The 27,485-nt window shown below is 42.4% G+C and overlaps 2 protein-coding genes across 3 annotated transcripts in view; one reads left to right on the top strand and one right to left on the bottom strand.

The window, feature by feature from the left end:
* LOC117450950 (mitochondrial import inner membrane translocase subunit tim16-like) overlaps positions 1-27,485 on the top strand; it is a 112,625-nt gene that overhangs the window by 51,371 nt on the left and 33,769 nt on the right. The gene's annotated exons all lie outside the window — the stretch shown is intronic.
* vasnb (vasorin b) lies at positions 3,842-26,027 on the bottom strand. Its single transcript, XM_034088992.1, has 3 exons — positions 25,818-26,027; positions 18,885-18,946; positions 3,842-6,125 (listed from the first exon to the last, which is right to left on the bottom strand). The coding sequence occupies exon 3, from the start codon at positions 6,092-6,094 to the stop codon at positions 4,037-4,039; it is 2,058 nt and encodes a 685-aa protein (XP_033944883.1). The 5' UTR covers positions 6,095-6,125; positions 18,885-18,946; positions 25,818-26,027; the 3' UTR covers positions 3,842-4,036.

Here is a 27,485-nt window from a genome sequence, read left to right on the forward strand (position 1 = left end):
TATATCTAATACTCTACCACAGCTCGTGAAATGAACTGCATGTGTGCCTGCTAATGTATGTTTCCAGGAACTGACCGAAGTCAAATTCTTCGTTTTTTTCTCCCTTTTACTTTTTTCTTTCACTTCTCATCTTTCCACTCTGTGTTTTTTGTCAGAGCAGCATTGGGCCCATCTGCTGGCTCAGACTGGCAGCTGTATGACATGAGAGGAACCAGTGGCACACCACCCTTCATCTGTTATTATTACTTCAGAAAGATGAAGAAGGAGGGAAGGTGGGATGTGCGGCCAGGGAGTTGGAGAGAGTACTTTAGGGAAACAAGCCGAGGGGCCAAAAACTGGGGCCAGAGAAGTGGTGGTGTGTTTTCTCTACTCAGCTCTTCTTTTTCCTTCTCTACTCTCTTTTTCAATGTTGGTTTAAATCCCTTTCATAAAATCCTTGGCGCCTGTTGGTAAGTACGTTGCAAAATCACAGAACTGACTGCAGATAAAGAATAACGGCATGATGTATAACATGTTGTTTTTGTTGGGAACATTTTTAAAACCGTGTCAAAGATTCAATTAAGCCGTCTTCTTCTGCTTGCATCAACCCAGTTTTATTGTGTCATGGAAGAGGTCATTTGTTTGCCTTCTCTTTGGGTTGAGTTGAATGCTTTATCTTGTGATTTTTATAAAGTTCATTTCATGCCCGCAACTGCTGACTCTCGGCTGAGGTTTGAGAGAGGGTTTAAGGTTACAGGGAGGTCAGTTGCTGTGGGGGCAGTAGGACAATTTGGAAGAAGGAATACAGAGAGACAGAAAAAGTCATCTTAATAAAAGATTTCGAAGTGCAAAGCAAAAACAACGGTATTTGCAGTCATATGATTATGCGCTTTAACACCTTGTCCTTGGCTGACTTCTAGCACCCCTGAATTTGGAAACAAATTAGATACAAAAAATAGAGCAAAGAAAATGGAGGGGAGTGAAAAAATATTGACTCAGAAGTCATTCTGTGTGGAATTTCTTTGGGGTTGAAGACTGTAAAAAAGGTCCCTTGAAACCACAATAGGGGCCATTGAGGGGCCATTGGCTGAGTGTGAGTGTCAATGTTGGATCCCATCCAGGAACCAGGTTGCTTTTAAAGCCAGGGGAATAAAAGGGTGACTGTTTTATTGAAGGTAGGGAGAGAAACAGACACACACATACTCTCTGTTCTCCCTTTCCTTTCCTATTCACATACATGAACACTTGCAGCTGCCTGTCCAGATCATCATATCTGTCCTTTTAACTAGATTTCCCCTTGTACACACATATATGCTCGCATTAAGCTCCATCTATTGTACTCGCTGTCTTACAAAAAAAAATGATTTGGTAGGCTTAAACAAGCTTATCTCTTTAACAACAAGTTTAATATATTACTTAAGATGTCAACATACAGTACAGCGGGTCCATTGTGTCTTCTGTTATTTGACTAGGAAGTTTGCTCTCTCTAAACGCTTTTATATGCCTCCATGACAGAAGTGGTGCTGTTGTATGTGTTTGTGTTGGTAGCATGGGAGCTTGCACAACAGCTCGAACCTGTGAGCCAGTTTGTGTTGCTGATTGTTTGTAGGTGTAGGCGTGTGTGTACATGCTGAACCAATCCCCGACCAACATCCTAGCTATAAAACACATGGGTGGTCAGCCTGTTTATTGTGTGGGTTTGCAAACAATGCTCGCTCATTAGGCTGAGACCAGTGAGTCATTCACAATGGTTACATCCACTTACAACCCTAACCTGTGTGTTTTCAATCATAATCTTCATTTCCCTGCCTACAGCTCACTGCTGGTAAGGAGCAATTTCATGACTTCTCGTTTATGAAAGCACACATTTAACTCTTGGCCTGGATGATTTCCAAAGTTGATCGTTCAGTCCACCACTTTGTTCAAGAATGTATCAGTTGCATTGACATTGAATTATTATAATATTATTATTATTATTATTATAAGACATCCATGTTGCCAAGAGGTTAAATCTTACTAACATCCAAGTCCTAAAGTGTTGGTAATAATAAAATAAGCAAAGTTACTCCTTCACTTATACCTTTGTTACCTTTCTGTCTCTTTCCTGGACTCCCCCTCCTTTCATGTCTTCCCTCGCCGAGTTGAGTGATGGTTTAAATGGAAAGGGAAGTCAAAGACAAACATAATCCCCCCCCATTTCTTGTCAATCTTAGCCTTCCTCTTACAAGAAAATGGTGGAAACTAAAAAAAAAAAAAACACAACTCGGTTCATTTTATTTTTGGATATTCATTTAATGATAATATCACTTTTTTTCACATGTACAAATATGTTTACACAATTAAAAAAAAAGCAATAAATGACAAAAAAGAGCTTCCCAAAATCAACAGGGAAAAATGAACAATCACATCAAAAATACTTGGTTATCTTTAATGTATTCTATCTTTCAAAAGAAGATTCCAGTTGCATTTGCTTAATTGTGGTGCTGTTCGGTTCGCAAGGTGTAATGTTAGCAAGGACCCTCTAACTGGGCGCTGGGAATACTGTAGGAAGGTAACTTTACAGACATTCAGAGATGTGTCTTTGCCTACACAATAGGTAGAGTTGTTTGAGGCTTAATGTACTACTTGCCATGCGGGCAGATAGAGAGGGTGACTGACTTGATGTCTACAGGTCTTTGCACAAGACAGAACACGTCTTGCACTATCACTATCGTTGACAGATCTACACACACACGCACACGCACGCACATAAAGGTTACTTCTATAATCACAGATTTGGATCTCAGTACCCTACCTCTAAACAACATTGTAAATAAGTGTACTTCTCTTGTGCGTCTGACTGAGCTAATCTGCCTACTGTAGGTGCAAGGTGGCCAGAAGAAATGGTTCTAAACATTATGCTGAGTATGCTATTTTTACTAAGGGAAGCAGAATACACTATTTGATTTGCTTGTGTTTGGCCAGGCCATGTGATATGATGTAGATGAATTATAGTTAAGGGATAAAATGTCCCTTGCTGTGAATATAAATAATAAATATAGTCTATGATGTTCTCTTTTGTCGTACAGTCACGGGAGTGCTTAGTGTAATAAAGTCATGCTCTTTACTGTATGAAACAGTATTGTTTCCCTCTGTACCTTTTGTAAGCCTGCTTACCTTCTCCCTTTGTAATGGCAAAGCAGGCTGAGGGCATCTGAATTGAGAAGGGTGATTTAGTTTTGAGTCTGTCCAGACTCACATCTACTTGGACTGTCTGACATTCTGAGGGCAAAGCCCTTTGATTGACTTTGCTGGTACCAAACGAGTTTTAATCTTCAAAGATTTTAATCTGCTGTTTTGTCTGTTAGTCACGAGGTGGGGGGTGCAGGGTGCAGGGTATATAAGGCTGTTAACAGTCACAATGTTGCACAGTAAAAAAAAAAACATAGACACAGTATAAAAAACATACAAAACATAAAAAGAGTTTTACAGCCAAATAAAGCAATACAAGCATAATGTATTTTCTCTGCGCGACTTCATTTGGTGTCTTAGGTCATTCACAGCAAGTACTGATCCCTTAAGGATAGTACTGAAGAGTTGCAACATACAGCACAATCTATTGCTGGTAGTGTTTAGTTGGGCTGTGTAATTGGGAGACAACACAACCCAATGTCAGTGCTCTCTCCTGTAGGAACAGATAAAGGACAGTTCACCCAGTCCCTTAGCCCTAAGTTTCAGCCAATGGCAATGCACCATCTGTCCCGGCATCACAGCTGAGAGGTTGTCATTCCAACAATTTGAGCTGGGAAACTTTATTGAAGCAGGATGCAGCATGTAGAGTAGGCACTTTCAATGCTTTTTGAAGTCCAAAGAACAGTTAAAAAACTTATTTAATGTCTACTTTGACAACCAAAGGGCATTGATTTAAATATATGTCCAGTTTCTCCTTTGCTTGTTGATTGGCTGAAACAGTGTCCTCCAATTCTTTCACAACAGCATTTCATACTCTTTGTAATTCATCAGTGGAAAGAAAGGGCTGAAGAATTAAAATCCTTGTTTAGGTAGTCAATGCCACGTGTCAAAAATAGGAAAGCTTGTGTGAATTCATATTGTTATTTGATGTACATTGTTCCTGTAGTAGCAACACCTCATATTCCAGATTTCCCTTCTGAACGGCAGGTTCCGGGATCATAAGTTGGGGCTGTTTTTGAGGCAGTGCCCCATTGTCCAAACCAGCCTTCACTCCATCCAACTCTAGCTCGGAGGGTTCACAGTCTAGGTCCAGGTGGCCCTTTGCTTTCTTCCTGCGAAGATAGCATACCACTCCCACTGCTATTGCAATCAATAGCAACAGTAGCAAGATGGCAATAACAGGCACCATCATAGTGGTCAACTTCTTTTCCCCTGACCATGCAATAGAGCTACTGCTTTCAGCAACTGTATGGGCCTCGGTGCAGACACTGTCCACGCCACTAGGGGCACCTAATGGACTAGCACACACATGGTACGTGGAGTTTGGCTGGAGACCTCTGAGTGTATACTCTGGGAAGGATGCTGGCAGGCTGAGATGATTCGGCCTGCGGTCTGGCCCAGAGAGATTGCGGTAGGTTAGGCGAATACCACGGATGTAAGGCCGCATCTCAATGTAGCGGTGGAGGTCCAGCAGAATTGAGGTTGCAGTTGCGTCATGTGAGCTGATGTCTAAATCTATATTGGCAGTTTCCACTGGAGTGTCAGCTTCAGGTGGTGAAGGCAGATGAAGGTTTTTGATTTCACAATACATGCCATAGGTGCCATGTGGACAGAGACATTGTACCTGACCATGCTGGTCCAAACGACAAGTACCCCCATTCAGACAGGTGAGAGGGGGACAGAAATGCTGCTCCTCGTCAGTGTCTATGCTGCTGCTACTTGGGGATGCAGGGACAGGAAGCAGGGGAGAGTCAACGTCTTCATCCTTCGGGTCGTCACTGGCCTTTGGGGCTGGAATAGCTCTAGTAGTGCTTGGTAAGGTAGTGACAGGGACAGGCAAGGTTGTAGTAGTAGTAGTTTTGACAGTACTTGTGGTAACTGTTGTTGTTGTAGGACATCCAAAATCCCTGTGCTCTAGTCTTTCCAATACCTTTCCAGCACTGACTGGTGGGAAATGACAGCGGGTCTCCTCTGTTCTTTCTAGGGTGATGCTCTGGGCTCTCAGCCATCTTGGGAACCATGCTAAGGTACAGAGACAGTTGAAGGGGTTCTCTGCTACAACGAGCTTTCTGAGGTGCGGTAGGAGCTGGGGGAACTCTTCAGGCAGCCCTTGCAAACTCAGGCTGCTAATGTCCAACTCTTGCAGCTCTCCAAGGTTCTGCAGGTCTTGAACCTTAAGCGGACCGATCGGGTTCCCAGCCAGGCTGAGGTGAATCAGCCCCTGGGTTTCCTTTAACGCTGAGGGGAAGGATTCAAGTTTGTTTTCAGAAATGTCTAGTTCATGGAGGTTCTTTAGACTACTCAAGAGGTTCTTATCCAGGCTGGTTAGCCCCACACCACCCAATTTGAGTGACTCTAAGTTTGGGGTCTGGAGGTCTGAAGGACCCAAGGTGGATAAAACATTAAAGCGAAGGTCAAGCAGCAGTAGTCGGGGCATTGAGAGAGCAGGCAGGGAGGTCAATTGGTTTCCCTGCAGTTTGAGTTCCAGCAGGTGCTCCAAGCCATTAAAAGCTGCAGGGTGGATGGTCTCAATATGATTACTATATAAATAAAGGCGCTCAAGCAGCACCATACCCTGGAAGCATTCCTCTGAAATGTGGGTGATCTGGTTGGATGACAAGTCCAGGTTTCTCAAAGAGGTCAAAGGTTCAAACACCCTATCTGTAAGCTCAGTCAATTTGTTTTGACTGAGGTCCAGCATTTCCAGGTTCTCCAGACCATCAAAGTCCTCCGATGTGAAGCTCTCAATGCCGTTGGCAAAGAGGTAAAGACTTTGTGTCTGTGAAGGCATTCCCTTAGGAATGGTAGATGAGCGTCTCTGGAAACATAAGATGGATTCTGGCGTGGAACAGGAGCAACCCTCTGGGCAGTCGTTGGACAAGGTCCCATCAGGAAGGAGGAGGAAGAGCAGAAAGAGCATCAGCGGAGTGAGAAAGGTCTTCATGGTGCAGGCTCTTTCTCTCTCCTTGCTCAACCTAAAACAAGAGAAAATATAAACTGTCAATGACTGTCAATGATCCAGAGAATGTATACAATTCATTTCTGTACAATTGTTAACAGGGTTCAACAGTAGTACACATCATGTTGATATTGCCTTGTTTTGGTTGAGTACCATCTGACAGTTGCACCAAGATGGGATACTTGCAGCAGCGTAATGTTGAATTTCTAAATCAAAGCATATTTTCTCTGTATGTCCTCTAGTTCCTATGTTAGCCATTGTGTGGTTCTTTAATGTGTTTCAAAGAGTGAGATTACTATCAAAGGTCTAACTATGCATAGCCAGTGATCAAAGGCAGTCTTTTGTCACAAGGTCTCTCAAACAATAGGTCTGTAGCCCTAACCTCAGGTTTCAGAGGGAGTTTTCTGCTATATTCTGGGAGAAGTTAACAGAATGGAGTCAAGCCATGCTTTTCTGGCTAAAGGAGTGCCGCATTCTTTCTGCAATGATCTGTGTAATAGATAGTATTGCAGGAGGCCAAAACCTTTGTTCCCTCTATAATAATGCTACAGATGGCCATCACGAGCACATGCACAGCCACATATACTGTTTATATATATATGTTTATATATACATATATGTATATACATAAATATATATGCTAATGTGTGTGTTGGTGTTAAAATAAAATAGTTTATATTTGTAAGCCGCCCACCCACTGCTATTTACTCTAGTGCAGTGCACACAATTTGGTTGCTGTGGGGTCAGAGTTATCCGTTCTCCCTATGTTTATGACAGACTTTATAACCTATGAAAGACACAGCATCAATGAAAAAATCGAACTTGTTTTGTTCGTAAAATGTTGATTTCAAAGTGAAAACACTGAGTGGCATTAAACGTTTTCTGTCTTTGAACACTGAAATCACACACGCCCTCTCAATCACTATACACACTGCTCTGGTCTCTCCAGTTTCATGTAACCATACCGTGTCAACTTTGTTTGGCTGTATGTTCGCCATGCTGCATGTGGCCATACAACTGTGGATGATGTACGTTCTGGTGTTCTAAGCTAGGAGAGGAGCTTTACTGATAGTCTGGAGCTGTTATCTGACCAAAGACGTAATATAAATAACTCACACTTTCTATGTTGTCATTACGCAGACTGACAGCAAGTGCTGCTTGCCAGTGTCTACTACTTGATGAAATATACAGAGACTGAAAAGAGTACTGTAGATCTTCAGGAAGATATGAAACCGTGATTTAAGCCCTTTTCACCTGAGCCCAAGCCTTTCAAAACAAACGCCCTGGTAGAGCATCAACACAGTACTTGAAAGGGCTGCAAAGGAGGAAAGGGGTGATGGAAAGAGAGAGGAATGAAGGGAGATCAAGAAGAAACTAGTTGCAGACAAGATTGTGACAGTTTACCATTCCTGCTATATGGAGTGAGGTGGCCTTGGGGTGAAAGTAAAAATCTTTATCTGTTAACCAATTTCTTTTTTAGACAGCTTTTGTCTTCTTTTTTACTCTTCAAGGACTCAACAGAAAGTACTTATTTGGTTTGATATCTCCAAACCTGCTTTCTAAAATGGTATAATGCCCAAAAGCAGTGTGTTGGTCAACTTAAGGGAGCTTACTTTAGGGCCTTAAATGGTGCAGTTGTTGATGTCTTCAATGCACAAATACCTGAATGAGAAGCCAAGTATGTGTGACCTAAAGTTTTACACAGATGGAGCACACACACATAGAACATTATGTTCTCTCACTGCTTACCTAGGGTTGTCGACCATTACACAAGAGCTTTGGACTTTTTATTTTCCTCATCATATTTTTCCATCTTGGTTCTTTTCCTCTAAAGTTACAAGATTAATTTCTGTTTTTGTTCAATGTCTTATATTCAAACATTGAGCAAGTTGTGGAAGCATGGCTGATGTCTTCGATCAGAGAGGCGGATACAGGGTATCATCTCATCACACCACAGCTATGACATTTATTTTTCTTCTCTTTCAGCATACTTTCTTCTCCTCCTTGAAATTGCAACCTCCTTGGAAGGATTCCCTGTTGTCTCATTTTTCCTTCTTAAACTTAAGGCAACCGTGGCATTTGCCTGAACCCTACTGCCAACATGTTACTCCTATTATTCAGATAATAGGAGACAGGGCATACATTATGTTGTGTGCAGCCAGACCTCAAAAACATGACTATACTCAAAGAGCAAGGCTTGATTGAACAAAGCAGCTAACTAGTTTCCATAGTCAGCACCTGCTAACAGTGCAGAATAACTAACTCAACTTTGGCAACCATGCATACAAATTGGACCCTTAAGTGTCGACATTGTTTATGGAAATGTTTGTATACAAAGTATCAATAACATCTGATGGTGAAAGTTTGCTGTCGGCTACAGCTGAATGGGCAGCAGAGGTGAAGGGTTGTAGTTATCCCATAATTGAAACAGTGCCTAGGGGGAATTCATTTTAACAGGTGAGTAATTACATGGTCAAAGTTGTAACGGGTTTCTGGGTCATGCCTCGGAGAAGTCCAAAGTATTTACATTGAATTCTCTCCCATTGGAAATCAAAAATGGTATTGTAGCTATCAATAATGACTGGAGTCACAAGTTCAAAGATTGGCGAAACCTTTTTTAGGAAGATTAGCTGTTGTTATGCACCAGCTAATGGGGATCCTAATAAACTATAAACTATAAAAAAAAAGATGGCCACAGAGAGAAAGAGAGGTTTCACTTCAGGCCTAAGAATCGATGATGAGAGAGAAAGTGTGGCTGCTGTGCTGCGTCTGCTTACAGAACAAGGGAAAACAAAAGGATTTGTGAAGATAAACAGGAGATGAAGGGCTTAGGGAGAACCAAGCAACAGCTGGAGCGTGTGCAGATGGTCTCAGGTTTTTACATCATCACTATGTGTGGGGAGTTGCATTTTCCAGGATACATCACCACTGTGTGTATCGACGTCTACTTGATATTAAAGGGTGCCTGTTCAAATGGAATCCTGCATGCACTTTACCGTTCATCTGAGAGATGTATCATATGTGTCTGAAGTTATCCAACATATTCCAACTCCTTCTTTTTCTGAGATAGAGAAGCTTTGACTTTTGGTGCAAGAGACGGCTCAACGGGTCCAGTGCCAGAACATACAACAACATCAAGGCCTCCATGAGAGGAAAGCAAGATACAATTGAGAATATTTTTCCAAGAAACTCAACGTGGTGATACTAGCGTAGCTCCCTTGGGCAGAATGTTTATTTGACTGTGCCTCATTCCAAACTGGGCCAGGCACATCTGATAACCCAGTAGAGGAGACACTGTGGTGGATGTGGATGGGGGGAGGTTCAGGCAGTGAATATAGCCAGATCACAGATTAAACCAGAGCTTGCTAGGTTAGATTCTCCTGTTTTCTTTCTTTCTTTCTTTCTGGAAACGAGTGACTTTTGCTGATCTTATCAGTGGGAAAGATAAGGCGCAAATGTGGTGTCACTACAGAATGGATCCACTGAATATACCATCTTGAGTGACTTCTGCCTTTTTGGCCTTAACTTTAAATGTTTTGAAGTGAGTGCAGGTGGAGGGTCTAGAGAGAGATAGTAGAAAGACAGGCTTGTCATCCTTCGCAGGGAGGAATGCCCCCCTCCCTTCTTGCCTTCCTCCTCCTCTCTTGAGTTGTAATTTCCTTTTCTCTCCCCTGTGTGCTTGTTGAGACATTCCTGAGACAGGCAGCAGCTGAGTTTGAAAAAGTGAGCTTGTCTGTCTCACTGGCTTGGCATTTAGAGCTTAACTCTTTTTCGGTTAATAAACAGACGATGGATTGGATGAATTATGTACTGCTTATATGAATAGGTGTTAAAACAGCTATGTGACCAGATATTTTATATAACAATTGTTCTTGCATCTGTGTCTAGTTTTGGGGCTTGTATGAGAATAAAACGTGTTGGCTGATGAGTATCAGGGCAGAAACAGCAACGATGAAATACTAAGATGGAAGCATGGGAAAGTCCTTGCGCAACACGATGAGACATAAAACGGTCAGCCCCTTGAAAAGAAACATTAAAGAGGCAATAAGAAGGGGGAACAGAAAATAAAGCATTTCCCCTCTCTTTTGGCTCACTTCTTCTACTGCTTTTTCTTTCTATTCGAGATGAGTAGGAGAAGAAAACAAAGGAGACAAAAGCAGGTTTCTGTCAGCAGGGGCACCGGGGTGGAGAGGTGGATAAGGCCTGTGGGAGGGTGAAGTAGGCTTCAGCAATTAAATCCCGGCGGGCCATGCGTCAAGAGCCCTTATCTTTATAGCTGAAGGCAACACGGAGGGGCAATGAAGGGTACAAGAGGGGGGAGAAAACGGCGGTGTGTGTAGGGGAGCTGCAGGTCACTGTGCACTTGCATTATTTAGCAGGCCTGGCCAGAGACTACGGGGGAGGGGGGGGCACCAAGCCAAGTAAGGGGATAAGGCTGCACACTACAAAGTGCATACTCCCATTAAAGAGGCCCCTTGTCTTCTAGGACTAAATATATTAAAGGAACAATACTTGTGGCATGTGCATTAGAGTATGATCTATAGTGCTGTAGGTCTGGGGGTTCAGTTCACTAGGGTGCACTACTAAAAGAAACGACTGTAGCCACTCCTAGTGTAGATTTACTACAGAAGCACAGGGACATGACATCATATTGGTTGTAAATGATGACTTAGGCACCTAGAGAAAGCTGGTGTGAGCCCTCTGACTCCTAATTCCCCCACCCCCAACTTTTTTAACAACCTTTTACATCTCTGATGATCCTTTCAGAAGACAATGGACCCTACTTCCAAACACAAACTGCTGTAATCCCATCCTTTTATACTGACAGTAACATCATTGCCACAGCTGGACCCCGTTATCCACAGCATGGTGTCAAAAGGACAAAGGGGCCAAGAGGGAAATTAAACATGGGTTTTGTAGAATACTCAGATGATGAAACGTTTTCTTAAAGTAGCACAGGTGAGAAAGAAGCATGGTTGTACAGAAACACAAAACACACCTATGAGTTTGAAAATGTCAGCTATGTAAATGTGGGTTTGTTGGTATGTGTGTAATGTAGTGAAGTATTTTTTTAAAGACGTGTTTTTTTGCCTCTATTGTAAGGCTTAATTGCAACACAGGTTAAACAAAGTATGTAAAACACGCGAGCAGAACATGCATGGATCAGAAAGGAAGGCATGTTTTGAGACTAAATGTGTTGGTGTCACTCATCGTCCGAGGCCCCCCATTTTGGGATTTATTAAATGTATTTATACTGAAATGAATCTGATCATGCAAAAGCTATATTTTCTTTCCTTTTATAATTTTTTCCAATCAAACTGAATCTCTCAAGCTCAGAGTTTGGATATATATAATATGCTCAAATTAGTGACAAACCACAGATGCAAGGCTTGGCTGCAAAGCATATGTAATGCAGTAGTAGCGTTGAGAAAAAGAGAGATGATTTTCAAATGTATCCTTTACTAAAACTCCATTGGCATCAAAGTCAGAATACAAACACAGACGGGAGAGGCGGATATGTGGAATGAAAGAAAGATGATGGCTTTATGTCTGTCAGTGGCAATACTCATCTTGAAGCCACAAACTCATTGCCATGCTTTGTAGTGGTATGGAGGGGGATTAGGTGCTGTAATAGTTGTATTACTGCTGCACAAACAAAGCTTTCCAACTGATTTCAGCCTGACCACAATAACGGACTCTATAATAGTCCCATCCATTGTGCTTTAGCTCTGCCAGGGCTGATTGATGTCCTAAGGTTGTAGCTTTAATTAACACAAACATCAACTCAACTAACGGGAAGGATCCAGTCGGGCTTCCTCCTACTTTTGTTTTCTCATGCCTTCTACGCATTTCGCTCCATATATTCTGCACATCTAAATGAGTTTACTTTTGGTGTGAAAGGCAGCCCTTTTCATCTGAAGATTTATGCTTCAAACCGGGCCTGCTAAGGATGGTGTGAAGCCTTACCATTGGAGCCTGCAGCTGGAGCACTTGAAAGAGACCATAATATACAGTCCAGGGGTGAACAGGAGGGTAGTAAAATATTCTCAAAAACACTGTTTATTTGCTGCACTACAGAAGTGAAATGGGGCAGCTCTGTTTGGTTTTATGATCGGAGTCGGTAGTTCCATTTTGCGTTTCCTTTTGTGCATAAGAACTATGTTTGATTTCATAATTGAAAATCTAAATGAAAAACCCTGGAAGAGTTTATCTGGTCAGATAGCATCGGTCCAAAGGACAACAAAGCCTGTGAGGCAGAGAGCAACTCCTTGAGGTCAGAGGTCAGGCTCAGTTTAATGTTTCTACTGCTGCTCAGTATTCTGCGGCCCAGACATCAAAGATAACAGGCCCTGTTCAACACGGCACACGCCCAGCTCAAGTTGCACACACGCTCACACACGCTCACACACACACACACACACACACACACACACACACACACACACACACACACACACACACACACACACACACACACACACACACACACACACACACACACACACACACACACACACACACACACACACACTGCTCCTTGTCTCCACAACAGGTGCTTTCTCTGCTCCTCCGGGGCAACATGAAATCCAAAACTTCTGGCGTGTGTCTGAGTAAATAACACAACCTACGCCATAGTAGAGCAGGGAGTAAGGCGAAATTGGCCACAGAATCAGGCTGAGGTACAGTAGGCGGCCGGGCAGCCAAACTACACCAGAACTGGGACCCTGAGAGAGCAAGTCTGCAGTCTGGCTCTGCCTCCTCTGAGCTTTCCAGCAAAGAGGTCAGGCATTATGAGTTCCAAAAGGAAATGTGGACCATTTCCTTTTGTTTTATTGCCGAAGGATAGTGTTGTAGGGGCTAGGCTTGATTTTGTTTTTATAAAGGCACACTTGGGGGGGAGGTTGCACTCAGAGGTAGACTCTCTCTTCCTCTCTTGTGTCTCTTTCTCAGTGTATACACAGTGCCCTCTTGTTTTGCCCAGTAAGCTATGTCTCAACACTGACACTCGTCTTTTATCAGAGCACCCTGCCCTGTGACCTCTCACGGACAGATAGTGATATCGCATCTGTCTGAGATCTTCACCACAGGACTCTCACATTACACACACTCAAAGAGTTTCAGTGCACGACAGACAGCATCGGCCTTCATTTGTTTTCTTATTCTGTGTAGTGTTTGCACCTACAACTTTTAGTCAATCGTGTCCCTCCTTTACGCTGTGACCTAAACAGCCTGACCCCACTGCTCTGCCAAGTCTATCTTGGACCTGGCTTGAATCCGTCACAGAAGAGTGTCAGAGAAACACAAACAACACCTCTCTGCTTTACTTACAATCTGTCTCTTACTCCTCTCTTCCTCTGTTTTCATTTCCCTCACGCGGCAGCAAGCCTAACCATTGAAGAAGTCTGATTTGTGAAAGAGGACTACATCACCAGGAAACAATAAATAAGACATCCAACTGTCACATAGCTGGAATCTCTCCAGGCCTTGGCTTGTGCCTTAATATTCTGTGTGTGACAGTTCACGCCTCGTCGCAGAATCAAAACGTCCTTGTACTGTCTGGCTCGCTGACCCTGGAGCAGTGTTTTTCAGAGCTTTGTCCTTCTGATAGGGACACCCAAAGCAAACTGGTAAGATACAGCAAGGGACATCTCAAAACGGCTTATAGTCTTCTAAATCAAACATCAGAGGACCTGACCTTAAGCAGGGACAAGGCAATGTGTGTGCTGTGTGTGTGGTTACTGTTTTGGCTGGATGGACCAGTTATATCAGTCCGCCACAAGCCTGGATTGATGCATGCACACTCCGACTCTCCGCCTAGCTCTTTGACATTCATTCCAGCTCCAACATGACTGCAATGCTATTTTTCTTTCGCCAAGCCACCTGATCTTTATCTACCTGATGTGTATAAGATATTTGTTTCATAGTTTGAAAGGTTGTTTCTTTCTATATCCCTTGATAAAAAGTATTTGTGTCATTGTCAGGACATATGATTTTGGACAGCTTAAACTATCATTCTTGTCTCTGTATACAAGATGAAGTCAAGTTCCGCACTGGCTGTTGACACTGTTTTTTTTACCTTTGTCCTTTGTTGCAATCCAACTATAAGGGTTTAAATTGGAGCTTAAGTAAATGTGTATGAGTCAGGCGTCAGGCAGGCGTCAGGCAGGCACACTGACAGACTGTTAGACCGGCTGACTGGCAGCCTGACTATCCTCGTTAGACAAACCGTGTCACACGTACTCGCTGAGGAAACAATGGCAAATAACACATCAGCCTGTCTGCTCCTCGGTCTGTCCATCATCTTTCACTCGCTCCTTAAAAGTACTGCTGTGACTCATCTGAGTATGTCCTCTGGCTTCCAGGAAGTTCAATAAGTCTCAACTGATACTGTAGAATAGTTCAACTGGAATTATGTCAAAGCGCCATCAAACACATCCTACAATTGTTGTCTTCACCTTGCTCCTTTGCTCACCTCTTTTCTCGCTCTCAGGTTTGTTCATGTAGTTGGCACGAGTATGACTGGAATCGTATGAAAAGCCCTGCAGGGTCTTTAGGCAACTGTAGTTGTCAAAGTGTTCATTAGGCTGAAGACCTTAGCTTAAGGCTAAAGAATGGGATGGTAAACAGATACGTAGGGCAGTGCGTAGTGCAAACACCAGCTTGTTTACCTTGTGATTTTTTTTCCACAGAAACTTGGCCAGGACTCACCAACTCACCGCTCATTAGCAGAGAGCAGTCGTTCTGTCAGACTGTGTGCATATATTCGAGGTCAAGGTGACATTTGCAGTTACAATAAGGTCTGACAACTCGTTTTACATGCAACCATTTCTCACTTTGTCAATCTGAGTGAAAGAAGTTCATAATAAGAATGTAAGAGATGATTGCTATGTCTGCAGGGGAAGGCAGTGAGTTATTTATTGGTTCTTGTTCACTATGATTTGTGACATTTGTGGTAGTGCATGTTGTCATGGAATGAGTATGGTTTGAAAGTAAGACAGTCACTTCTAAATTCAGGTTTTAATGACATCATAGAAATCATGTTGTACACGTACAGTAAATATGTTCAACATGGATTTTGTTGTGGGATTTTTTTTCCCATTCTGCAACCTCCATTTGAAGGCAGGCATTGTGCAGTGCTACCCAGCCTCACACCCCTTTTCCAAGAGTAACCGTTTGTGATTTTTCTTGTAATTCTGGCCTGCGGGCTTTTACCTCGTAAAAAAAAAAACACAACACCTCAGACATGTGCCGCGCACACACACAAGATAAATGTGAGATGAAGATCACTGCTGCAGATTAGGACGACACAAAGGAATGTATTGTGAAACTACTGCCTGAGTTGGTGTCGCGCCAGTACCGGGGAGGTTGGCTTGCAAAATAGCAGTCAAGCAGCACATTTCCCCCACACCCCCACATGCCTCTCCGTGGCTCGCCTCCAGTGCCTTGCCTCCAGTGCCTTGCCTTTACCTCTTGAACAGTGTTGATATGTTTGTTACACATTTCTACCACATTTTGATTTGATTTTAAACAGTCATGGCTTTTTAGACACACGTCTGATTTGATTGGTTGTGTACTCCACTTTTATCATTTCCATATATTTTCTCTATCCTATTAGAGTAAATTAAATCCTCATTTTCCAATGTCACCGCACCCTAGAGCCAACATCAATCTTTAATCCATGATTTGATTATCACATCGACCTGCATTCTCCACTGATTAAACAGGTGAGCCCCACTATCTGAGCGAGAGCAAAGACATCTGTCAGCGACTGTCTATTATTACATCAACTCCACAATTTGCCCGTAACAGGTGTGCACAATCAGAGTATTCCTCATACTGCACAAACAAGGTGAGAGAGAAGAAAGGGCAGGTCTGTAGGGACAGAAAGGGAGGTATACACACTTGCCATCACACAGACTGCTTACATCTGCTGAAGGCAACACTTTGGTGCACTAAGGAAATCAGTGTGCATTTCTTAGACTATACTAGAATATGACCTTGTTCTTATTTCCAAATCTTCGCAGCATGATCTGCGTAGAGAAACTGATAAACACACTGACTGTACATACACAATCATACGAAAAATACACAAACACACTCCAAAGGTTTTTAGCAACTTTTGATTTCTTATTTCCTACTTTTGAATCCAACTTTTTTTCCACTGCTGTCACTTTGGATTCAAATCATTTCCACACATATGAACATACTATTGAAGCTGACTTAAGCTGTCTAATCCATCACTCAGAACAGGTTTAAATGATATGTTATGTTACATTGTTACTGTCTGGTAATGCAGGTTGAGTTCAGTTTGATTTGAAAATACTGCACTACTTTTGATACCAAGTTCTAACAGTCTGTTAGCAGATTTTCATAATTTGTGGTCACGAATGGAAACCTATATGCATGCCTTCAATGGTAGACACAACATATTCAAATGTCTAAAAACACAGCACCATGGTTTACAGGATATCTAAGTCCGATGTAAAGTATATGTGATTTTGAAGTTAACAGGATAAACACTTTAAAAGGGGCCTTTAACCTTTAGTGGATATAAGGGAGATCTACTGTATTTATTTGTAGTATTTGTATCTGTGTGTGCGTGTGCCCTCGGGTTAGTCACACTGTCATATACAGAAGACCTGTCAGATTGCCACACACACAGACAAGGGGAATGATTGATGCTTTGTTATTGGAGCAGTGAACAGCAATTTGTCTGTATAAAAAGCAGTTTATTTGCTTTCACATCCGTTGATAAACGCCATTAAGCGAGTACCGTAGATTCCTGAGCTGACATGTAACACACAGAACAATGCGCGCTTGCTTGTGTGTGTGTGTGTGTGTGTGTGTGTGTGTGTGTGTGTGTGTGTGTGTGTGTGTGTGTGTGTGTGTGTGTGTGTGTGTGTGTGTGTGTGTGTGTGTGTGTGTGTGTGTGTGTGTGTGTGTGTGTGTGTGTGTGTGTGTGTGTGTGTGTGTGTGTGTGTGTGTGTGTGTGTGTGTGTGTGTGTGTGTGTGTGTGTGTGTGTGTGTGTGTGTGTGTGTGTGTGTAATGTAAACGAGTCTGCCTCTGTTAGAATATCATTGAAGCACCCTTGTTTGCCCTTCCATGTTTGCTTTTAGGTAGAAATATTAACATTATTAACAGTAAATTACACCTATGCACAGCGGCTATGGTGTTAAGGAGCACTGGACTGAAGGGGGAAGTTGTGTTAAGGCTGTTGTTCACCTTCAAGTCTAGAAGTTTAACTCGCAGAGAAAAAAGGCCACACTAATGGAAAACACAGGCCGCTAACAGCCAGACATTTGGCTCTGATACGGAGCCTCGACATGTGCAGCTCATTCAAATACATACATTAGGTGTGGCAGCCATGTGTAGGAAAAACACACACATAATGTGCCGTAATTCATCGTAGTGTGTATCAGCTTTGATGTTGGTACTTCAGGATTGAGGCAGAAACATTGTTTGTTAGCATGATGAATAGCCTATGTGTTGCAAATAATTTACAGCTAGCAAGCAGGTACAAATTAGCAGATTCCTAAACCTGAGGAATGTGTGCATACATGTATGTTACAGCCAGAATGTATCCCCAGAAGAAGAAGTCTGAGCTACAACTACTCTCCCCTGGTCTCTGTTTCCCCTGAGGACGACCGGGCTGACGGAGGCAGGAGCTTTAAGGCAATTAGCGAGAGAAGCTGTGTGCGTCCAGAGGCCCGAGGCTTCAGTCTTGTCCTGTGCATGTGTGCGTCTTTACAAGCCCACACAGTTCCTGTCACAGCTCATTGACAACTAGCACAACAGAGGAATGAGGTAGGACAGAGGGTAGGGGTCAGGAGGGCTGTGTAAAGTAGAAAAGCTACATTTCTCCCCAGAGACACAATGATGGATGATATTAGTTAGGGTCCAAGCAAAGGTAGGTTTCACTTAAAACTGGTAAATATTCGTTTTAGATAAATACCATTTATATTGGAAAGGAAAAATGTTGTTGTCATACTTGAAAGATCATAGGGATAAACTACAGTGCCCATGTTCATTGCTATGAAGGAACCAGTGCAGTAGTGCAGCTCATTCATGTGTTTTTGATATTTTGGATATCAATACAGAGGCAGAGAGCAATTCATATCAGAGTTTGGATAAATAGGCAATATTTCTAATATTCTAATAGATCATTTAATAGACTGTAGGGTCGAATATCACCACACTATCCTTTTAAATACGTTGGAACATACATTGAAAATTACTTCATCCAATTCTGTCAAAAGAATGTATCTATTGTTTGTTTTTTATAATTTTTTTAAAAACGACTCGATGTTTATAAGGGTATATAAGAAGTCTGCTCATTATTCCACAACTCACGTCAGCAGACAGGCATGGTAAACTCTAAAGTTCCTCACTTTTCTGTGCTCCTTTTCACTCTGTCTGTGACCCTACACAGCCTCACTGTATCTCTTAAATGCTGTGTGTGTTAAGAGAGATGCTCTTGTTCCCCTGCCAGTCTTGTTAAGAGGCTCAGTGTCAGTGCTCAGTGTGAAAGGACCTTTTGGAGGAAGCAGGGTGTTACGGTTAACACGATAAGGACCGCCAACAGCGTGTGATTTAGGTTTCTGGATGCAAATCCATTATTATGACGCTTGTTTTATGCTAGTTAAGGTTTTTTGTATTCTGATGGTAAACTATTCCTGATTTTAAAAGTAAGTGTGTACTCTAGTAGCCACATCTTACACATAATGACACAGTTTAATAATACAACTGTCAGATTTCTTTAAAAGCTTCACTCACCAGTTGGAGAAGCTTCCTCCTCTGCTATCGCTCCACTTTTATGGTTTCAGGTTTTCTTTGCCCTGGAAGTAACAAAACAGTTTTAGCTGTTAGACAAATATGTGACTTACATTTTTTATCCCCACTTATGTGGAATCCACCCCCCCCTGTTGTTCATTGTTAATTGTCCGCAAGCAAAACAGGAAGTTTTTTTGCCTGGTAATTGGATGGATTCCAGCTGTGTGCGGGAGCGTGCTGAGCGCTGGCAGGCCGTGTGGCAACGAGAGAGAACGGCAGAGGGGAAGAATGCAGGCCGACCGCTCTCCACTCTGTCAGCTCCTTGTTCTGTGGTATCAGCCCATCAGCCGGGGCCAGAGAGTGTCTGTGTGTGTGCGTTGGTGTTTAAAACGTTAACTTAAACATAACACAAGACAGCATTTTAAACCCCTATATGATGTTTTGTGTTTATGATCTGCATGATACTTTGAGTTTCACCTCCTTGAGCTGCTTGTGAACAGTATTCTGCCTTAAGAGGGCATCAAAGGTAAAAGTGATTCACAATGACTACAAAGATTAACATTTGAGCAATTTATTTATGTTTCAAAGCAGGATATAGAAGCCTGTGCTTTCCGTCAGTAAGGGTTTTCATCAAGTGTTTGTTTTTGTGGGTTTCAGACAAGCTATTGCTGCTGAACAGGCCCTCAGCTTTTAAAATGAAAAACAGGAACCATTTTAATTTCATGTCGTATAAGCTTGTTGGGCCCAAATGTATTATTGTGTCCTTATCCATCACCACAGAACAATTTGTGCGTGCGTCCATGTGTGTGTTGCTTTGAATTAATTGATTTATTTTAGCCAAATAAAAATATAAAAATGTTTTCATCAAGGCCATGGGGTCATAAATATGACTTGGTTTTGGGGGGAAACAAAGTAACCACTTGATAGATGTTTTATAAATGCGGGACATTTGGCCACAACCAACTACATGAAAATGTTCTCTGATGGCAGACTACGTTTGTATTTAATCAATTCAAGGCATGGTCATAAAACAGTTTAAGAGATAATTAGCTATGATGCACACAGTATGTTCCCCCATTCCTGCAGCAGGGGCGGACTCTTAACTACACCCCTATTCACACACTAGATTCACTCCTCCAGTATCTTTCCACCATGCACTGTTTTAAAGCCATATATCATATTCCTAAGCTCTGAGTCAAAGCGTATGTCAAGATGGAAAGCAGATTACTAAACCATGTGATTGTGTAATACCTGAATCCTCAACTAACTTTGCATATACCATCTGTGAGTCATCCTGCATCTCACGCTCGCTCCCATACAGAGTGCAGTGTTTACATCTGAAAAGAATCCAGAAGTTACAGTCCAGCGTGCGTTTCTGCTCGCTGACCTGCTGCAGATCCTTTTTTAATGCACTCTACTATCGTGTGTGTGTGTGTCTGTGGGAGTGTTATTCTCTGCTGCACAGAGGCTTTTGTGTATGCTTTAATGAATGCCCAGTATTATATTTGGTTATTTACATTAATTTCACTTATCTGTGAAGGTTAAAGCATGATATAAAGTAGTGGGTAATCTTGTGAATGGGGGACTGACAACCTTGTGTGTAATGTCTGTGTGAGGGCTCTTGTCTGCTGCTGACCCTGCCGTGGTCGGTTTCCTGAGGTCACTATGTCTGCCTCGCAGACAATCCCTTGACTGTAGTGTAAATATTTAGCTTTTAAAGTGGAACCCTGCACTCAAAATATATGCAAATCATTCACTTTTGTAAAAGGCAAAATTGCCACCAACAATATTCCTGTCTTGGTTTGCCCTCATAGCTCAGGCTACCTTCTCCACATCTTTCCATGAGACATTTGGTTCTTAATGTGTGCACTGACAAATCACTCGTAGTATCTTTTAACCTGATAGTATCTTTCCTTTCTTCTCTTTTCTGGCTTATTGGTTTACTTTGATACTTCTCTCCTTTCAAGAAGCTATATTTGTCATTCCATTTCTTAGAGGGCTGATTTTTTTGTCCACTATAATCTTCTTTCTTCCTCTGTGTTCATCTGCTAAACATATATATCGCCTCACCCTTCTCCTTCTCTGTTTCTCTTTTCCTCTCTGTGTCACTCCCTTTATTTCCCCCCATCTGGTTTAATGTCTCCCAAAGCATTACAGAGCCGAGCACTTTGCATCATCTAAAACGTCCAGCAATTTGTCCAAATGATAGCCCAAAGCCAACCTGCAGAGGACGGCTGGGATAAACTCAAAGAAGCTTGTTGTTTGCTGTAGGTGTGATGCCTGTTTTGATATGTAATGTGCTTCTTGTATGTTTAATATGTAAACGGGCGACAAGTTGTGGCACTGTCCCGACTGCTCGGCCGTTGATTGTAGCGTTGAGTGATTAAGATTCGGGCTGTTCGACGATGGCATTCAGATATAAACATGCAGGCAGGTCTACGTGCTGATTTCCTCTCTTAAGTCGCCTCCAGCTCTCGTACGGCGCTGACAGCAGCAGATAACAACATTATTTGTGTCCCTGGCAGAAACGGAAATAGACATCAAGCAAAAGGGGAGCACAGAACACGACGACTGATGTCATGTTAGAGAGCGGCTCTGCGCGTTCGTGCCGGCTTGTATGTATGACGTGATCATATGAATAGGTGTGTGAATGTGACACACAAGGTCGTGGACAATGGGTGGAACACACTAACCCACAGGTACACACACCTCATAACCGAGCAAATTTACTCTGTCATTCAATCCATATTCAGTAAAACATTAACATTTGTTTCAGCGGTTAAATATTTGACCTTCTTCTCAACGCGAGATCTATCTTTCCCACTTCAGGTTTTAGGAAAACAGTGTGTGTGCGTTGTGTGTGTGCCCTTGCTTTGCTCTTGCCCAGCAGAAGATCTGGTTCAAGGCTCATTTCCTAATTACAGTGCTGGCCAGAGGTAATTACAACCTTAGATTAAGAGCTGTTTCTCTTTTTTTTTTACAAGCCTACTGAAATGCAGCAATTTGTGGTGAATTTCTGGGATGAGCATCCTCCCTCTCATCCTCTCTCTCTCTCTCTCTCTCATTTTCCATCTGTATCTCACTCCCTAAATACTTCCCTAGAGTTGGTTTAGGAATTCAGGGAATATTTTGGCTTTCTTCAGATTTTCCAACCAACATGAGAAAGTTCAAGAAAAGCCGTATTTAATGTAAAGCTTGAGAGAGGAGTGTTGTTATTCATATACTTTAGAAGATAAACAAACTAGTAAAATCGTACAACTCTGAGCATGTGTATGTCTGTGGACACGGAGGACAGCAGTTATTTGGGGTTTGCTCTCAAGCTGGGGCACTCCAACGCCCTCAGATCCCTTCGCATGTGTGTGTATATTTATGCAAGGTTTTGAAGTGGTTCTTCTGAACGCATCATTTGGCCGCATCGGCAAGCTCTTCTTCAATTTAGCTTGGCCGGCGTACAGGCTGGGGTTTGCCTCAGCATACCGCTGGGTCAGCATTGATGTGCGAGGCTGAAGCCCTTGAAGCCAAGGGTTTTATTTAAGACGCTTCTTTGAGAGAGAGGCTCTTGGTTGTCAACCAGGGAACGCCCCCCTGCTGTGCAGCACCTGACGAGGGGCACGCTGCAGCCTTTCATTTTGAAGGAAGAAGAATTTCTACATGTTGAATTGTCTCGCACTCACACACACTTCTTGCTAATTGTGAGAAGCCCTTCCTTTCACGTGGCCTTGTGGAAAACAAACACACGTATACGCACACTTATTCCAACTTTCTGCCCTGTCGACTCCGCTCTCTCTCCCTGCTGTGTGAGTGCCCCACTCTTGTCCTCTGCTACCTCCACCTCCTCTCCTCCCTTTGCAAGGCCTCCTCGCCTCAGCACCTGACTTTTAACCCTCTAATCCCTCAGAGGGTAAGATGCTTCAGGCACTGCCTCTAATTGGCGTAAAACGGAGCTATGGCGGAACGAGGCACAATGTGAAAATCCTCTGCTCACAAAATGCCCGAAATGTTTTAGTTGCAACACTATACTTTCATAAAGAAACTGTGCTGAGTTGTGTTAATAAGTACATTTACAGGAAGCACAAGTGCATGAAATATGTGAAGCAGATCTGTTTAGACATGTCTTAACACAACAAATGAAAGAAGAAAACTGTCAATCATCTTCACCAGAGGATGTTGACAGTGCTCTTTTCACTCAAGCTCTTTGGCACAGATAATGAAATGGAAGTCTTGATTTTGTAAAAACAAAAATAAAAGGATGACGGTTCAGGCACAATGTTGGTTTCCAGATCCCGGATGGAAAGTGTGGTTTCGAAATCACTGTCACACTGATGTGATGGCGAGCTGACTTTTAATTGCCTACATTTGAGGTTTTATGACAAAGAGCTCCTTTTCCTTAGTCGTGCTTCCTATCCACAAACCACAACGAGAGTGCAAGAAAAGTCCCTTGTGGCAGATAATCCACCCAGTGGGCGTATGCGTCTCTCTCACTGCTCACACCAGCATACACAATTGCACATGTGTCCCAAAACGTTATGAATAATTTGTATGACAAGGTGTGGATTCACATCACAGGTCAGGAGAAGAACTTTACACCATTTATGTATCTGCCCCCATCATACTTCTTTCTGTTTGTCCTTTCGCGGTCCAGCGCATGTCAGTGTCAACAAGCGTCTGTGCAAACACAACAGTCTGCTGTGTGGAGAACAGAAAGCAGCAGCAACACCAGGGAGAAACTACACTGGCACAACCACTCACTTGTTTTCTAAGTGTTACAATCTGTGCATCGTAGCAGCCTGAAAGTTCTCCACATTAGTGAGGGATAATTGGTCTCCTGTGGCTGTGCTGCTGTGTCTGGTAGCCTAATATAAACCAATTACAACCATTATATACTGTCAATGACACAGTAGCTTCTCCTACAGCATAATGACAGCCTGTGAGGAAACACATGGCGAGGAAACAAGCCGTACACCAGGGTAGGGGTTAATAGCGGGGCCATTGGAGTAGTTTACGCCGCCTGTTTAGCCCCCAGGAAGGATTAGGCGATTTTGCATGCCTCTTTGTGGGGGCTGTGTAAAAGATGGTAATCTGAATGAAAGCTTGAGGGATCGTGGTCAGAAGACTGTTCTTATATCAATCAAGCATCTTAGACGAAAGGCATGTCGAGTATTTTACCCGGGTATATTTTGATTCGAAGTTGAGTTTTGTGGCTTCTGTTGGTTTGTGTCTTTCATTTAATAGGGAATCATTACATCTCACTTATTTCAATGTTAACACAATGGGATTAATCTTAAACAAGGACTGCTTTGTTCATGTTTTTGTGGTCGTCAGCCCAGCAACTGAGTCAAAATGCTGGCAAGTTCTTTTTAAAGTTCAAACTAAGTTAAAGAACTTATTTGGGACAAAATGAAGCTTCTTCTTTAAGACCCTCTCAGAGAAAGTTTAATTTATTGGCATTATATTTGGTAAAATGAGATGACTTCTGGAGGAAACGGATGCACTTGCAGTTTAACTTGTAATTCAGTGATTGGGCTATATGACCTTATCATTGCTCTGCTCCGTGCACACTGAAGGAAGGTGATGTTTCTCTGATTTCCACATATCTTTTCATCTGAGCCAATGTATCATCCATCTGTCCATTGCAGCACCTTCAGCTAAAACACCTATAATGATTGATTAAATCCAGCTCTTGGACTTTTTAACACTTCAATCAACTATGTATTATAAAAATGCTTAATCCATTTATAACAGTAGCTACTCTTGATAGACATTATTAATAATATAGCGTGGTGGAATCAATCATGGTTGTGACTGAAACTTGGCCAATAACTATGACAGAGCTAAGATATTTGAATAGACAATCAATCCATCATATGGTGGTGCAGATGTATTTGCTTCATGAATTCCTAAATATTTGTATTTGTTTCAAAGCCTTAACAAAGTCAGGCATGGCGTTGCTACTTTGCAATACTTTGAGAGTGTGTGCATAAAGTCTACAGTGAAATAATGTATCTACCAGAAATAGGGAAAAAACACCTAGAAGATAACTACTCGCACCCTGGATATTGCCACCCTCCACTTGTTTCCAGGTGCAGCCTCATGCTAAAATATGTTGACTTTGCATTATCTGATACCTCAAAACCATTGCAGCATAGTGTCCTGTTGAGCTCCCTGTTATGGGACGTTCCCCCTTGTGTGGGTCCAAAAACAGCTTTCCCTCTGAGGTGAACTGTGCTCGGTGCGGTCTAGACCCTCGGCTCGGCCCCTGCGGTCCCACACCAGCCCGCCTCATTACCGCCCTGACTGCTGCTGCAGCTCCACGCACACGCTCAAGTTTTACGCTTTACTCCAATACTGTTTTATTGTCAGTATTGGCCGATCTGAAGAATTGGTGCATGGCGACAGACTCGCGTAAAATCCCGTTTACTTTTCACCGGCTCACCGGAGCGATCATGTGGATTTCAAACACCTTACAACAAAGAACTACATTTTTTATTAAAAGTGTTTTTTCTTTTCCATTTTAAAAGGTAGCTGCATGCATTGAGAAGAAAACGTAGTATTTTAACAATTCCACGCTGTAAGCTAAAACCGTTTTTAAAATACTACCAAGTTATTGTCGAACTGCACTAAAACGCCGAGTGTTTCCCTAAAGGGAGTTGTCGCATTGAAAACATAAATACTTAAATGAACACCGATGGGTGGTGGCTTGTGTTTATAAGGGAACATAAGCCTGAAAAAATGAATGTCCCACTGAAAACGAATCAGGTTATATGTGCAGTTAATCTATCTATCTGTTTTTTTAGAATCATATTAAACCCAACTGCATTTGTATACATAACACTTTTTACGCGTATTTACGCACGTCTTGATCCTGTTGTAAGGGTTAGATCCACAAAGTATGGCATTTTGATGTTTATTTTATCATTCATAACAGGAAACTCTTACCCTTAACTTCGAAGAAGTAAAGTTGTGAGCGCAGTCGCGCTCGTGTGTTTATCCAAACGGAGCAGTTCACCGATATAACTCCAAGACCTTGTAGTTTTCCGTGTGCGCGCTCTCACAAAAAGTGTCTGTGAATGTTTTACACTTGTAGCGAACGATCTTCATCAAATCATTGGAGAGATACACCGACATCCACGTCAAGGAATGCTCAAGTGCTGCCTCCCATGGACAAAAAGCGCTTTATTGGTGAGCACTAGGAGAGTTTACGCGGAGAGATGGGAGGGGCTAGGCGCACAGCAGCAGAGCGCAGGGCTGCACAGAGAGCAGCTCCTCACCTTGCAGCTTGGCTGAGGGTTAAGGAGAGGAATGCCTTTCAGTTAGCTATAACTTGATGCCTAATTGAACGACCGGTTTTAAGCGAGAGACATTACTGGTTTAATTATGTACTCTTCAAACAAACGTTTAATTTCAATGATTACTTCCTAATTAAATTAAATTATTTTTGAAACATGCATTTTAATCAGCTAAACTGAAAAATAAGCAAGTTGGCTTGAACATAATGCTTAAAGCCATAGGGTAAATGTTGGGACCATACCAAATCAAACTAAATATCTCTTTAAACTACAATAAAGTATTTGGTTGAGTATTATGATGTCAAAAAAATGCTGAGATCTTAAAATGTATGGAGGAATTGTATCTATTCACACCCTTTATCCCTTACAGTGGGACTGTCCATTGCCTCCAGGGTACGTGCACTGAACCGTAGCACAGTAGCACATATGGTCGCTTCATTCACTGAGCCATCTCCAAGCTGAGAAAGCTATTGAATACTTCCCAATGCCAGTGACAAACTACCCGTCGGCAGCTGGCAGACTATTTCAATGTCAGCCAGTCCCAACAAGGTGCAGTAAGGTGATAGCTCTCAGGCACCGTGTCACCTCGGATGTGTACTTTTAGCCACATGTCACAGAATTAACTGGAAACTTGAAACCTCTTGTGTACAGTGCTTAAATATCTGTATATGTTTGACCTACATGTGCAGAACGTCTGTTCTCTCCACACGTTGACAAGAAACGGTATAACACAATTTAAAGCAGGACAAATGTGTCTGTGTGGTGATGTCACTCCAGTGACTCTTGCTGAAAGCATACAGATACAAGAAAATATTCAACAAATTAGCAGAGGCCGTCCCCGCGTCTCCTTAAACAACCCTCCCGCTCAGTATCCTCTGGACAATCGACACTTTAGTTCCACTTGTTGAGCCACATGTACTTTGTACTATTTACTTTCTGATAGCTTGTCTCCACAAAGTCTCGTGCTTTTCTCCTTCTGCTCCTACTGTAAGGTTGTTACATGCAACACACACGCATTCACCGTGCCATCTGCAAGGCATTACAGTAAATTGCAGGAATAGAGAAATGATTTCACGCACGTCCCACAGGGTCCAGATGTTGCTCCTCAGTCGTAGCGAAACTGAGTTTTACGTGTTCGAGAGAAATGAAGAAGGAAATCAATCTGACCCCGTTATACTCAATCACACAGGCTCACAAAATCAATCCTCTTGCTCTGTATCTCGGTTTCCTCCCTCATAAACATAAACCTCTGTATCCAAATGACAACACCAGAGCTGATGTTATCCAGGTAACACTGTGGGTGAGTTATTTATCTTAG

The sequence above is a fragment of the Pseudochaenichthys georgianus genome, chromosome 8, assembly GCF_902827115.2.
Source record: "Pseudochaenichthys georgianus chromosome 8, fPseGeo1.2, whole genome shotgun sequence".
Lineage (NCBI taxonomy): Eukaryota > Metazoa > Chordata > Actinopteri > Perciformes > Channichthyidae > Pseudochaenichthys > Pseudochaenichthys georgianus.